General features: G+C 39.1%; 2 protein-coding genes across 5 annotated transcripts in view; one reads left to right on the forward strand and one right to left on the reverse strand.

Moving 5' to 3' along the window:
* Positions 1–4247, forward strand: abhd14b (abhydrolase domain containing 14B). Its single transcript, XM_067506107.1, has 4 exons — positions 1–157; positions 699–913; positions 2291–2532; positions 3732–4247. The coding sequence occupies exons 2-4, from the start codon at positions 700–702 to the stop codon at positions 3909–3911; spliced, it is 636 nt and encodes a 211-aa protein (XP_067362208.1). The 5' UTR covers positions 1–157; position 699; the 3' UTR covers positions 3912–4247.
* A 116-nt stretch (positions 4248–4363) lies between these two features.
* The window catches only part of cacna2d2a (calcium channel, voltage-dependent, alpha 2/delta subunit 2a), a 136506-nt gene continuing 125194 nt past the window's right edge, over positions 4364–15675 (reverse strand). For all 4 annotated transcript variants that reach the window (XM_067506098.1, XM_067506095.1, XM_067506094.1 and 1 more), the window contains 16 exons: positions 14058–14118; positions 13163–13260; positions 12551–12641; positions 12404–12466; positions 12124–12227; positions 11925–12023; positions 11619–11710; positions 11488–11535; positions 11317–11388; positions 11080–11232; positions 10865–10917; positions 10389–10444; positions 9959–10082; positions 9550–9659; positions 9195–9277; positions 4364–8229 (listed from right to left, as the gene is read on the reverse strand). In XM_067506098.1, coding sequence (XP_067362199.1) covers positions 8107–8229; positions 9195–9277; positions 9550–9659; positions 9959–10082; positions 10389–10444; positions 10865–10917; positions 11080–11232; positions 11317–11388; positions 11488–11535; positions 11619–11710; positions 11925–12023; positions 12124–12227; positions 12404–12466; positions 12551–12641; positions 13163–13260; positions 14058–14118 — 1430 coding nt within the window. In that variant the 3' untranslated portion in view covers positions 4364–8106. The remainder of the gene's footprint in view (positions 8230–9194; positions 9278–9549; positions 9660–9958; positions 10083–10388; positions 10445–10864; positions 10918–11079; positions 11233–11316; positions 11389–11487; positions 11536–11618; positions 11711–11924; positions 12024–12123; positions 12228–12403; positions 12467–12550; positions 12642–13162; positions 13261–14057; positions 14119–15675) is intronic.

Below are 15675 nucleotides of genomic sequence, written 5' to 3' on the forward strand. Positions count from 1 at the left end.
CAAACGCTAGACGTCAGTAGAATAATTTTCAGAGGTTTTCTTTCACTCATCCAGTTTTTCCGGGAGATACAGTGAAGTGAAACTGCAGCTGGTTCAAGCAGAGCAACTGTGCAGCACACTGCTTTTTAGCCACCGAGGCTTTTCTGCAAACTATCAGGTATAAACACTGTATGTACTTTGTCATCGTATGTGTGATGAAGAGCAAAAGAACTGCGAGGAGCTCGATCTCACAAATAAAATGATCTGACTTGGACTCTGAACTTAGGCAGCAGGTTTACAGTGTGGTGACCTGTGAGGTTTTTGTTTGTTTGACTCCTGTTATATGCGCAGGGACAATTTTGTTAAGAAAATGAACTCGGCGTGTTGATGTGGGCACCTGTCACCTGAACATTTGCATTAAATGTATTTTTGTGACTTGTGTGTTGTTTTGCTGCTATTTGACAAACACTACGTCATGTAACTAAGATACGAAGGTGACTTTGATATAAAAATAATGTAAAACATTTAAATGTGTGTTTAAATGTCGTGTGTTACAAATTTAAGGCAAAAGCAACAACAACAATAATAATAATAAATAATTGAATAAATCGTTAAACTTGTGTCACTTTACAAAAAAGGCTTTGGAAGTATTTTATTTGATAGTTTAGAGCAACAAAACATGTAAAAAGTGAAGAGTAAAATAGAGGTTTTCTGTCCAGGATGTCAGCAGTTACGGTGTCAGAGGGGAGCGTGCAGGTGGAGAGCTGCAAAGCGCCGCTCTTCTACAGACAAAGCGAACCTGCCACAGGGCAAGCGAAGATGTCAGTTTTACTCCTTCATGGCATCCGATTCTCATCAGAAAACTGGCTTAGCATCGGCACTCTGGAGACTCTGGCCAAAGCTGGCTGCCGTGCGGTCGCCATCGACCTGCCAGGTGAGTTTAAAGTGAGTCTCCCCACCAGACAGGTCTGGACCACCAGCTGGTCACTAACTGCTTGATTATTTTATACATATGTAACGTAATTAGTATCATCTTTTATTTACCACCTTTAATTCTTTTTGAACTATTAATCAATCAGTTTTTTTTTTGTTTGAGTAGTAGTAATAGTAGTTCTACTTTTGTAGTACCTCACTTCATTTGATTCCATTTTCACCTGCATAAGACGTCCCTCGATAGCTTACAAGTTGTTCAAAATGCTGCAGCTAAACTCTGTTCCAACAAATCTCATGTTACCCACATTTTGATTTCTTTACACTGACTTCGAGTCAAATTCAGAATGTAGTTAAAAATTCTTGTGATTTTTCAAACCTTGCATGCCCAGGAGACTGTGCTTATCAGGCTGTGGAGACTTAAAAAGACCCACTGTGTGACCTCTGCTCTTAAAAGATGCCACAAAAATAAACTTTCTTACTTCTTTCTAATACTAAAAGATTAAAAACTAAAAAACCAAAAAACTACTCAGCAGTATATAAAGAAGTTAAAATGATCCTGACTTTTTTATCATCTGCAATATTAAAGTGATGAATAATTACACTTTGGCTTAATATTGTGTTTCTCTGAAATGAGAACTAAACTTAGAATTCATTACCCTAGTTTGTGTTTTGTATACATTTTTTTTATACTTTTTTCTTTGTAATTTGAATTTGAATGCAGGAGCTTTTACTTGTTGCAGTGTATTTCAACACTGGGGTTTGCTGTAACGAAGGGCTGATGTTTTAAAGAGCATCTTTGCATTCCTAAGCAGATTTCTGGAAGTTTAGAATTATGTTGTCACAAAGCGTATGCCGCTCTGAACCTAAAAATATGGTTTCTGGTTTCAGATATGACTCAGAGAGAGAGACATTTTTGATGCAAATTGCAGCACTTGGGCACTAAGAGTTTAAAAGGACAGTGTCTTAATTGTCTCTATGTGCTGCGTCAAAACCACTTCAGCTGCAGGAGCTATATTAATAAGTGGATGAAACCACAGAAACTAATCTCCCATTGATTTCAGAACACAGGCATAAATACATTTGTGTTGGAGCTATCATGGTTTGGACAATCACAACCTGTAATGTTGAATTCACAGAAATACATGTGTCCCTGTCATCACGGACACTACTGATGACCAGTTAAACCCGAGGAATGCTGTTGATATCTGGGAAATTTAATTTAGGTTAATTTAAAATCAAATCATTTTAAAATTTGTCCTTATCTATAATCAGGTTAATCCACCCAACAAGCATTCTCTTCTTCTCCACCTGCTGACTTCACCTGCTTCCTTCACATGAATTAGCCTGTTGTCCACTCTGTCTCTCTGTTTGTCCATAGGACTTGGCCGGTCTAAGTCAGCAGAGGCCCCAGCACCGGTGCGAGAACTGGCCCCTGCTGGTTTCCTGAAGGAGGTATGTGAGCAGCTGAGCCTGAGCCCGGTGGTGGTGATCAGCCCATCCCTTAGTGGGATGTACTCGCTCCCCTTCCTCATGCAGCACCAGGCGCTGATTCGAGGCTACATACCTGTAGCTCCCATCTGCACGGACAAATTTACAGCAGAGCAGTATCAGAGTGTAAAGGTACAGTCTGTCTGAGTGGATACTTTATATGCCTTTCCAGTTTCCTTCCATGCAAGCTTTTTTTTAACAGCATGCATGCTGTTCGTTTGCTCTTTAAAGATGAACGTCAGCAACTGTGAATGTCAAATCCAATTTTCAGCGCTTTTTTCTCCTCCTATTTAAAAGAAACTGGAATTTTAGATGCTAACGTGACAGGAGCAGATATCGTGCTTTCTACTTTCACAGATGCCACTGACTTTCATGCAACTCCAGACTGTTCAAAGATTTAATTTCATCAGACCAAGTGAAGGTTTCACCATCCATGAAGGAGAGTTGTGTTTACCTCTTCAAAACCAACATGTCTGAGTAAAGGCACGAAGCTCATATCGGCGGAACAGATAATGTTCAGTGACACCAAGGGAGAGAAAGGCAAAATTATTATGTACTACTACTATGAACAGACAGGAATGGGTCTGTTTTGACAGGTCTGTTTTGCACTGATGCTCAGTTTTATATCACAATAGATTAATAATTTCTGTTTAATCAGCCATTGTGACCCATGTCAAACTGCATGTCAAACAACAACCGAACAGGCAGAAATTCTGAAATTAGTTGGGGTAATAAATTCTGGCTAAAATCGTCTGAATTTTAGCCAGTGTTTAGGGACTATTGGTTGTGTTATGGTTAAAAAGAAGTTTGTAGAGCATTTTACCAGACTACAAAAGGGTTTTTAACTTTTGCAAAATGCAATGAAAACTGTACATATTAGGACAGGAAGACAATCTTGCAGTATTAGACAATCTTGTTGCACTCCATTACCCAGTTGAAGTGAAAAAAAAAAAAGAGTAAGAGAAAGAAATGTTTGAAAATAAGAGGTTTAGGAAAAGGTAATAAATTGACCAACACATCCCACTGAGAATCCGTTTAATGCAGGACATTCATTTTGAATGTGGTATTGTGACTTCTGCAAAAAAGACATGAATACTTCTTCCACTAGTTATTAAAACTAATATTAGTATTTGTGTGACTACAGTGTGTGCTTATGGTTTTATTTACTGTACTTTTATTCATATTCACATCTACTTACATAATCAAGTCACATCCACAAAATCCCTACAGCATTTAAAAATTAAACTCACAAATCAACTAAACTGGTTTTATGTGAGATAAAGACAAAAGTGTTTTAACATAAATTGTATGTTCTTGTGTTTTTTCTCCAGGTCCCTTCACTCATCGTTTACGGGGATCAGGACACTCAGCTGGGAGAGGTGTCGCTCAACAACCTGAGCAATCTGGCCAATCACAGCGTGGTGGTGATGAAAGGAGCGGGTCATCCCTGTTACCTGGATGACCCGGACACTTGGCACAAAGCCCTCACAAACTTCCTTAATACACTTTGATTCTCCTTGCTCACTGTGTGTCAATCACACATGAATGAGCCCCTTGAATAAACACATTATTCATTTATGAAAATTTAAGATTATTGGATTCACTACCACTCTAAACAAAATTAATGTACACATTATTTTAGGAAACAATCATTTGCTATTTTAGGGTGGCCTGTGTGCCAAGCATTGCTTCGTTGACCCGGTCATACTGAAGTCTGCACATGTTCCTGGCACGGGGAAGGACCAAGAAATAATCTGGAGCATTAATTACTAAAGATATATGTCTAATGAAGGTAAATTGCAAAATGCCAAAATACTGTACAATAAAAACCTAAATCGTGTATTAGAGTTGAGGTGCAATTATGACTAATTCTTTTATAAATGTCAGATTTTGTATTTAACCAACTAAATCAATCCCCACCTGTGTCTCATTGAAAAGCAATAAAACATGCCACACACTCATATGAAGTGAAAAATATGAACATTATTTAATAACTGATTCTCTGTAATAAACAATTTGAAAATATTTTACAAGGAGTCACAGACACAATATTTTAGAAATTTTGCCCTCTTCTTTTTTCTTTTTTGTTTTAGCTTCATCTGTACAAAAGAATGGAGTGACATGGACCAGTGCCCAGAAAAGAAGGAGCAACATTTTCCACGCACACAAACATTCACACTCACACACGTACAAGAAATAAAACAAAACAATAAAACTAAAAACTAAAAGCCTAACAAAAAATATATATTAAACATTTTGACTTCATTTCTCAAACTTATCAACGGTGCTGTTTTAACTTCACTTAAAATTTGACTGATTTTCCTTTTTTTCTCTAAATGTTATTATTATTTTTTTTTTACATACTTGTCAAACATGGTCACATAGCACCAGACTACAGACTACAGAATCACATACACACGTGTCTTTCCCACAGAGACGCACCGACACAGATGCAGCGAGGGTCGGGAGGGGGCTTCATGAAACCCTCCCTTACTTATTTTAGGGTCCTAAAGCTGACCCCTTTCTCTCATCCCCACGCTGGTCCAGTTTTCTATTTTGTCTTTTTTTTTTTTTGGCAAAATGTAAATTTGTCAAACCACAGAAATCATACATGTGCCCCTTTAGAAGACATTTTCCACTGGGATTCACACACAGACGTCACTACATGGTTCCTCCATGACCTTCTGTTTGACAGGCCCATGCTGCTCTGTGGAGACCCACTCCCTGAGCTTGCCTCTAAAATCCCACCTGCTCACAATGAACGCCTGGGTAGCCATGTCCGTGGCTTATGTCTGCCTGGTGCTTGGAAATCTCCCAGCTGGGCATAAATACTTGCCATTACATGTTTGCTTATGTGTGTGCTCATAATGTCTCAGTGCAGGTGCACAAACTGTAGGCCTACATAGTTACGAATATGTGAGAGACTGTGTGCATACAGAGTCAGGAAAAGAGAGGAAGTTGCAGGGGGTACATTTCCACAGGCACGTGTAGCGTTCATTTACAGACAGTGGAAACAGGAAAATACAGACAGAATTGATGGCACAGGACAGAGACAAACATATGCCAGAAAAGTAAAACTACATCCGGCACCAGATGACCCAGCCCGTGCTGATGACTGAAAAGACCCTAATTGGAATCAAATACATATTAAATTGAAAGTCTTTGTTTGGAGCCGTGCTGCAGTTACTGTGCTAGCATGTATTTGTTACATCAAATAGTCCAAGAACTGTACAGTGTGTTAAGGTTCTGATTGCTGTGTGGATCTTCTCAGTTAAGAAATACATTGAGGTCTGGGTGGGTGACGATCAAAGGTTTTTTTTTTTCTGGGGAAATTTTAAACTCCCACCCGCTTTCAAGCCATTAATCAAACAGGCATCAATCAATAACAACTCATTCCAAGAAGTAAAAATACAGAATTAGAGCTCACTATAGTACTTACTGCAGAACACCAAGAAAACCTGGAGTAAATATTTTGGAGGATCTATCTGTGCGAAAGGGTGTAGATGAAAAGGGGGGAAACATCAGAGCTCCGTGCTGTGTAACACTAAGGCATTTAGAGAGGCTTTGTTAACTATGCATTCAAAACAAAAAACACAAATAAACTACACATTCTTTCAGACACCTCTGGTCCTTTAGATTAGCATTTAGGCAGACTGATGGTTAAAAATGTATTCTTTTTGTTTCAGTATATCCCTTTTCCCTCCACAACAACATTGGATTTTGTCTGTTGCAACAGTGGAAAAACAGCTATGCTACCACGGCTGTCATCCCTCATTTGCTCCGTTCCAAAGACATTCCCTTTGAGAGGGTTTTAACGTAAACTAAGACGCATACGTCCACACACAAACACATACGATTCAGGCAAAACTATAGCAGTCAGGTGGCCCTAAAAATGCTCTATGGCCAGATACGTCGCTGTTTGCTGATAGTGAGTTATAGCTCTATACATGGCTCTGTAAAGGAACAGTATAGTAACTCCATATGATGGCAGTCAGGTGGGTCTGATGGGGGGACAGCAACCACAGCCGAAAGGGGTAAATACATTAAGCTTGAGCCGGTTTGTGTGATGGCTCTGTGTAAAGCTATTTCTATAGCCAATGGATTCAGTCTCACAGGCTCATGTGTTATCTAAAGCCCCAAACATGGCTGATTTATAAAGGTACTATACAGTAGCTCTACTCTTATTACAGCCGAGGCGTTCCAAAACAAGGCACTATGAAACAGAGCGGCTCCTAAACATGGGAGTCTAAATGACGCTTCACACATCGTAATGATCGGATGACAAACTGTGATGAATTACAGCCAGAATACTACTGTACGTGATCACCTTTTCTGCATTTTAGTTATAAATGTTGAGAAGCCCCAATCCCCCAGCAGCGAATGGTTTTGAAGTTTGAACAGCATCAGTCAAAGCCCCCACCACCGAAAGAAAAAAAAAAGAAAATATAATAGAAACTTAAAACCCACCTGGAACTACCATGAGACTGTCATGAGGCAGAAATCTTGGTGTGTCTGTTGTGTGAACAGAAGTAAAGCACATATACAAATAGTGATTAGGAGTGTTGGTAGAGGTTACTGGAGAAGCCTCATGAGGACTGGCAGGGGTGAGCACAGGGATTTCTTTTTTTAACATCAGTCTAAACCAGAGGTCAGAATGGTTGATTGATCATAAAGGAGAATACTACACGATACCAACAATGCTCCTGAACAAATCGGCAGGAACCAAACACTGATTCATATTTTACAGCTGCCTGTAAGCAGGAGAGAGAGAGCACTAGCCTTAAATAGGAAATGTAAGGAAATGCGATTAACATCATGTAATTACAATAATACTCAGTGGATGTTTTTCAAAAGCATTAATCTGTAATTAGAAGCTGCACATAATGAATCAGCGTTGAGTTTCTGAGCATCTCCACCTCTTCTCTTGGTTTATCCTAAATCTAAATCAGAAGCCATTTCCTCTTCATGTTTTGGCTATAAGACCACATGAAAGCCTATCTCATTTTGGCAAATAGATATAGTGCATAAATTAATTCATGTCTTTTTAATTTAACACTTAACAACTTCCTTTTCATATTAAAACCTAAATATACTGTATGTTTGGAATACTCATCACTTCAGCAGTTTACACTTGACATTTTGTATACTTGACAGTTCTTTTTTTCTGTGATTTTTCTTTTATGGTGGCTATAAGTGACAGAATGGTCCACAGCCTCTGACGAGAGGCGAATGATGGAGGAGAGAAGTAGAAGTCCCACGGTCTGTCTGACGTACAGAGGTGAACGTGGGCAAACAACCTCATCTCTCCAGTCTGTGAGTCGGGAGGTTTGTGACGGGGACATTGAAGTGTTCTTATTCCCCCTGCCTTGCTTAGATGGCAAAGTCGTGGTGGTCATGGGGAATTTGTTTTTTCTCTTTTTAGACGCTGCCTCTGATGACCCAGGTGGTCTGGTAGCACCACCTCTTCCGGTCTATGAAGGTTAACTGGCTGACAACACAAACGTCCGGCAGTTGTCACTAAGCAACACAAATTGAAGCGAGCTGGGTAGCGCGGCACTCAGGGCTTCCAACTTGCCGCAATGGGAAGTCCCATTATTACCTATGACTATATTAGGGGAGAGCATAGGGGTAAAAAGGTGGGGAGGGGAGGACAGAGAGAAAGAAGCTTGGGGGGACTAGGAGGAGGATAAGAGAAGGAAAATGGGATTAATGTAGTAGCAAATGAATGTGGGGGCTGACGGCAGGATAAAGCAGAAGCAGCTGAATGAGGAGTAAAGTGTAGAGAGACGGACGGAAAGAGTGGCCTCGCCCACAGTCTGAAGTGTTCTCCTGCAGAAACACAAAGAGTCATATTTACACATTCAGTACGCCTGTGTGTTAAAAGTTCATGTTTATGGAAATCACATATTTATTCCCGCTATGCTCTGTTACTTCTGTCATTTGGCCAAAAGAATACACTGAGAATGTTGGATTTGATTCAGTTTGTCTATGGATATGCTGAATCCGTTGGACAAGGTGGACAATGTCTCTCAACATATTTTTAGTTTACAACCAAGTTTTGGATTATTAAAGGAATAATTTAATAATTTTAAAGGTTAACATTTTCTTGCAAATATTTAAATCAGAAGACAGGTAAAGTACCACTCTCATGTCTGTATAGTAAATATGAAGCTACCAACAAATAAGCCTCATTAGTTAAAGCTTTGTACCTCTACTGTAGCATAAAAACAACATGAAAATGGCAAGTTTTACATATTCTTAATCTAATTTAACAAACTGAATTTTGTTTCCGAAAAACTAGTCCCTTAAAGACAAAGAATTGCAACTGTAAACTATAAGATGTGTGTGAACACTAGATGCTCGTATATATAGCTGGGCAAAGTGATTATCATGATTATGATCATAATTGTAATAAGATTATTTTTCAATATAAAAATACAGTGCCTATCAATAGTATTTGCCGCATTGGAAAATTTTTACTTTTCCTTCATATTTTACAAAACTGAATCATGGTCTATTTTATTTTTCTTTGATCCACAGGTAAAAATAACCAAATTATATTTACCATATTTTAATATTGTAGAAAAATATAGTTTTTATGGGAACTGTTCTACTGTATACAAGATGAAAAGTTTTATACGTTTGAATCAAACCTTTACTAACTTTGTTGTGATTTTTCTAACAGACAAAATGTGAAAAATAACTTTCAGTTTATGATTTTTACCTCACAACAGAATCTGTTAGAACAAACTCATACACTTAGTACTTATTAATACTGTGTCTGAAGATCTTACAGCGATGTTATTGTCAAAGCAAGTGGACGGTCCTTTTCGATAACGCGCCACAGTCATTTCTTCACATGGATTATCCTCCTTGTCTGGAAAATGACTCAATTAAGGAAAATTAAAATCCTATAAATTTCTCCTTTTATCTTTTGTGCAATGGTTCATCTTCCACCCACCCACTGATTTCTCATGCAGGCCTTAAGGTGTAAATGACTGGTCATAATTCACGGCAACATGATAAAAATAACCTTGAAATGAATGTGAAACGTCTGCTTCTGCACGTACGGTAATAAGCAGAAAGAGTGTACCGATTAGTGAGAGTGTGTCTTCTCTGCCAGCTGGTGTACGATGTGAAAAAGGATACACTCCTCCTCCTCCTGGGACAGCTTCTCTATCTCGCAGGTGTTGCATGGCATCTTCTCTGCCACCACAAACAGCAAGTTGCTGTTGTTTATCCTCTTGGCATGAATCAGCCTTCAGAGAGAGAGAGAGACAACTCTGTCAACAACCCCCCTCTGTTCGCTTACATCATAGGCTCATTTGCTAATGGATCAGCGAGATTCATGAGACAGTCCATAAGGCTCATTTAGCCAATGATATGGCTGTTTCGTTTAAGATGATACGGCTTAATCATCGGCATAGTTTATTAGCTCCAACAGAAAGATGAATCTGTCTTGGTAACTGTGTCTCTGTCACAGCATAGTTCTTTGTGGTGCCTATGTGTAAGCAAATGAATATGTCTTTAAATGTCAATTTTCTTCATGTGTACAGACCTGGAGCAGTTGCCACAGTCTTGCAGTATGTTGTAGGAGCTGGTGAGATTACTCAAGTAGTATTGAGTCTGGATCATTACACAACTCCTCTCTTTGGAGTCCATCCCTTCTGCATCCACTTCATCTGCAGCATCAAGCACAGACACATACAAGTAACGCTTGTCACTCAAATGATTCATATGCTTTGAATCCGAAAATTATGTACTGCACAGAGATGGATATCTGTATTTAGCCTGGTGAAAGTGGGAATTCCCAGTGATCTTTTAGAATGTATTTACACTTTGTTGACTGCTGATTTTAGAACTTGCAGATATGTTGGGACAGAAAATAATTCTGACCAAAATTAAATGTTAGGGTAGCACATTTAGATTTTTGTATGACTGACAACAAAACATGAGAATATTTTTAAAGTCCTGTTTGTTGCACCCACCTGTGATGAACCAGCTGTGATAAGCCAGTCCATATATAAACTGCTGGAACAAGGACCTGCAGAGAAAGGAGGTGTGCATAAGAATTTGAAAACAATGTGGTCTAATAAAATATTTAATCCTTTAAAAACTAAGTCTTGAGTCTTAAACTACCAAGCTACCAAACTGTCATGGGAACAGTGGAAAATGCAATACAGAGACTTTGACTAGTTTCTGTTTGTTTCAGCTCTGCTGCTGAATGGAGCAATGTACTAATAATACTTGGTAATATGGTTTCTGTCGCTATGTGTCAGGCCTGTGATCGAGATCTGTCCGGGGTGTATCCCACTACCATCCAATAACAGTTGGCATTGACTCCCCCCCCCATGACCCTTTCCAGAATAAGCAGTTAAGATAATGGTCAGAAATTTGTGTTGACTTCTGAACTGTATGTTAATGTTGTGCTTTCTTTTTTCCATTACAGCTGAACAAGCCTTACCATGCAGCTGCTGATGTCCACCAAGCTAGGTTTACAAAATCTGCGATTGTGGGCTGCAGGCACAGAGGAAATGTAAGAAATGTCAGCACATAACATGAATATTTAATTCCAATAATCTTTATTATTACATCTCCTATTGACTGTGTACATCCATTATTGTAGCCACATTCATTTATTCCATCTTTTACTTTTCAGAGATAAGATCAAATTCCTACCACAAACACTCCTCTGGGTGCAGCTCCAGCTTCACTGTTTTGCATCCGTTCACACACAGACTGGTAGTCAAATGACTGCTTGCGGTTGTAGAATGAATTGTTGTAAAGTGCATACATCAAGTAAGGGTCAACATCACTGAAGAACATTCCCACCTGTGGAGGATGAGAAACACTGATCACGATTTGTGTAATGATCAGAGAGAAACAATGATCAGTGTGAAAATGTATTAACTTCACCTTGTTCCAGTAGTCTTTCTGATTGGACATGATGAGAAATCCACCATCGTCTATTAAATAGCACAGTAGATCCTGCATACAGAAGTGAAATAAACAAAAGTGTACACGGATTTCATAGAGCTAATCTAGCTGAGCACAAGAAACTCACTGAAAATATGCAGAAATACATACATCACTGTTGGCTTCACAGTCCATTTCACAGCCCCTGTTTGGTCCACACTGGTGCAGACGAAAAACAAGTCACCATTTGAACAACTTGGTGTGAACAGTGTGTACTTTGTGTGTATGTTTTGATATCTTACCATATTGGAGCCTTGACGGTTGTCTGTATGGTTGCTGGCAAGAATCTTAAACTTATCCGTCCAGGCTTCAAGGTCGAGTTTGACTCCAACCACTGAGAGAAAGAGAAGTTAGGAAAAGAAATGTAAAATACAAAAACTATAGAGAAAGGCACAGTAAACAGATCCGAAGCACAAACATGTCCAGACAATGAGACAAGAGATACAAACAGACATATAATTATCTTTGCCTTGCTCTGAAACATTTTCTTTAAGATCTATCATTATCATTAGCAGGAGTTTTCTCTCCTCTTTAAGAGCTGAGCCCACCTGCAGGTTTAATGGTCTTTCCTCCTACTGTGATGTCCACAGCCGTGCTGACCAGGATCCCTATGGTATCATTGTCTGGGTTCAGCAGCTCGTCTTTGGCTAAAGAAGGAAGATAGAGAAACAACTCAGGAGGGCGGGTAAGAAACAAAGAACATTATGAGGCTCTGTGTGATATAAATAACCTCCGAGCGTCATTCACCTGTTCGATAAGGCGCTCGGAAGATGTAGCCCTTGTTGTCAAGACTGCGGCGGTAATAGCTGGCATTAAATGGTTCAGGGTCTTCTTCCCAGGTTTCTGCAGCCCTGAGAATTAAGGCCACAGTCACCAGAGCTGTAAATCTGAGATGTACAAGCCTCCTGCTATCTTACATCTATAAAACATTTGAAGTCGTCACAGCTTAGTATTAAAAAAAAATAAAAGACAGAACTACAGAGGCTCTGCAGCCTAGACACACAGCTCTGATGAGAAGTGCACCTACTTGTTTGGAAACACTCTTGTTATACCTCCATCTGTGGCAGCAAATACGGCCAGAAAGCCATATCTAAATGTCAGAATGGAGAAAAGAGTCTTACAAAATCTTATCTGGTCCACAAATCTAAAAACACAATTGTGAGCTGATACTCACGTATTCAAGTCTTTATTCTTCCATACTTTCTCCACCAACTGCCTTATTATGCCCGTGTCCAGTATCAGGTTATGAAGGAGCAAATTATCACCTAAACATAATTGGAAGGTTTCACCGACAAGAAGTTCAAAAGCAAAACCAAAAAAAGCTACAATCGTAGAAGCAAGGTTTTTGAAAATTAAATATATTTTCCTGATAACATGTTTTAAGAAAGTTTTACCAGTGTCCAAACAAGTGACTCGACATCTATAGTTTCTTATAAAGCATTCTCACTTTATTTTGTTGCCCCTCCTCTTTTTATAAATACACATGTTTCAGTTGAAAGATGGAAAGCAAAGCATTTACTAAGCACTATAGTGTTGCATAAGCATTATTCAAATAGAAGTCAAAAATGCATTTATGGGATTTATAGCTTTGCATGAATACACATTTAGGATTCACTCAAAATACAGGGCTAGTGATCAAGTTCAAAAGTGTTGCTTATTAATGGCATTTATTGTAAATATGACACAATGATATTCTATGACTGTAAGGAATCCACTAAAATTGAATACTTGGCTAAAAAAATAATATAAATACTAAAATATAAATATAAACTATAAATATACTCACATTGTTTAGAGTCTGGTGTCACCTTCTCCATGAGAGCAATAAAGTTGAGCAGGAACTCTGTGTTGTTGTTGGACAGTTCCAGATCATTGCAGTACTCCCTGAGGACAAGACAAAGCATTTACACTCAGACAAAAAAGCTAAAAACAAACAAATTACACCACCTGTGAGTTACTGGTCCTTTATAGAGAGAAACACAACACAAAATAGGGAGCAGGAAACCATGCACACAACTTGATACTATTGTGTGCAGCATGCAAGTCTTAAAGCTCAGAAAAAAATTCCATAAAGCACCTGTTAGTCAAAATAAAATACAAATTGGACTGCAGAGCAAAGCCCAGCCATCACAGTGTGATTTTATCAGTTGCTGCTGGAAGATATGAGGTTTGATAACAAAACAGCGCATGCAAAGAGGACATCAATCTTTTTTCTAGTTACACGTTTGTAGACCTATAAACCATCTGTTTTATTCTTAACATCACATTGTAAAGCCAAACCAGCTTTTTCTAATAGTATTTGTGTAACACAAATGTGCAGCCCTACAGCAGCAGCATGCAAGGTAGATTTGATGTGTCATTGGTACTTTGTTGAAATAAATAATTTAGAAGAATGGGTAAAAACAACAACAAAAAAACATATAGGGCTATGATGAATTTTATGTTTTGTCTTTTAAAACTATAAACTTTATTTTAAGAATTTGTCGCCACTCAAAAAAACAACTTTCACAATGGAACTCAACATCCCACACAATTCAAGAAAGAAGATGGTAACACATAAGATGTTGAATGTGCAGCAGGAACAAAATTCATAAAAAAGTATTTTGTGCATCAAAAGATGTGAAGACAAGACCAAAAACTGATGACTGTCAACGAGAGCAAACATTCACACACAGAGCTACCTGGGAGCAATGAATACATGTCCTTCAGATTCAAAACTGTTTGGCAGCAGTGATTCAAAATCTGCAACAGAAAGGGGATGATTATCCAGGAAGAGCAGTGGGCAGAGCAGTTGGGAGTTGTGGATAAACAGCAGCTGTTCTTCAGAAGTGCAGGGACGCAGAAGGGAGTTTACCATAGCAACACTGAGGTATCATGGGAACAGTAGCATTAGCCAATATGGTGCCTAAAATGCAACCTGACTCTCAAAGGATGACTGTGTTTTGTATTTTTAATAAGCACTCACAGCTTTTAAAAATCTTTTTATGACTTTGCAAACGAGCATTATGTGATTCATCTGAATTGATTCTAAAATATTTTAGGTGTCTGAGAACTGGCTTGACCAGATGTGATGTGTCAGGAAGCAAGTTCTCAGACAGATAACAGACAATGAGTGCTTTCAGATCAGGCAGGCATCAACATGGCCAACTATTGCAGGGAAGGTGGGTGGAGGTCCTGATGGAAGTGGTCACCCCGCAGACTGGCAGAAGAGAGGGCTCAGAGAGACTCATAATCAGTGGAAATGCATTGCATTGTGAAGGGCATTTCAAAGGGCAACTTCATTTCATTTGTCATAGAGAAAACACACAAAATATCAACCACCACTAAAGTAGACAGGTGAGTCTGCGATGAATCCAACATGTTATTTTCTCTTTACACCACAACCTGGAGATCTATACTGCAGAGGATTAAAATGTTGGCTTTTAGTGCTTCATTAAGAGTGCCCAGGTAGTTTTCCGCCCACAATGCCGTGCACATCCAGGGTCAGGTTTACTGAGGAAGTGGGAGGCCGTGACCCTGGCAGTCTGAGGGGTGAGGAGGGAGGGAGACAAGCTGATGGAGACAAGGAGTACAGAGGGACGACACAGGAGTCAGGTGCTGAAGCTGAGCGGTACCCTGACACCTGACAACATGGGGGGACCTGGGTGGGCAGGACACAGCTCAGCCCTGTGGTGTCAAGTCTGCAGGCTGCAACGCCTCCAGCTATGAAAAGATATCATCGCAGCTAACAATCATTAAAGAAGTGTTTTTTAAGAGACCTGCAAATCTATGGTTACATATGACCACAAGAAATTCTGGTTTACTTACTGGCATAAATAAATGCAGATACATGTCCTTATTTAACTAAGGTGTGGCACTAGGAAGTTCATATTGCAAATTATTGTGGTTACCTTCCTGAATTATGAAAATGTTACAGCAAACAATTAAAAGTCTTTTACTGTACACAGCAATTGATGTGCTCAATGTTGACCAGACTATTGCAAGAGAAGGAATTTTTATGTCAATAACTGAGCCCTAGTGGGACAGCTACTTAAGACAGTTATAACCTAATGGCACTGTAGAAATAAGACAGAAAGAAGGAGACAGACAAGAGTGAAAGAGAAGGGATTAAAGACAAAAAGAAAGGGAGAAAAGGAGACAAGAATGATGAAAGAAAATGAGAAGGAAGTGATAGACAGGGAGAAAAAAAGGAAGAAGGAAGACACAACCCATTTGAAGCTATCCACAGAAGGGGAAGGATTAAGGGGGGGGTGGACAAAAGACACGTTTTAACAGAGAAAATGAATATCTGTCTTCCTT

This window comes from Channa argus, chromosome 5, assembly GCF_033026475.1.
Source record: "Channa argus isolate prfri chromosome 5, Channa argus male v1.0, whole genome shotgun sequence".
Classification (NCBI taxonomy): Eukaryota; Metazoa; Chordata; class Actinopteri; order Anabantiformes; family Channidae; genus Channa; species Channa argus.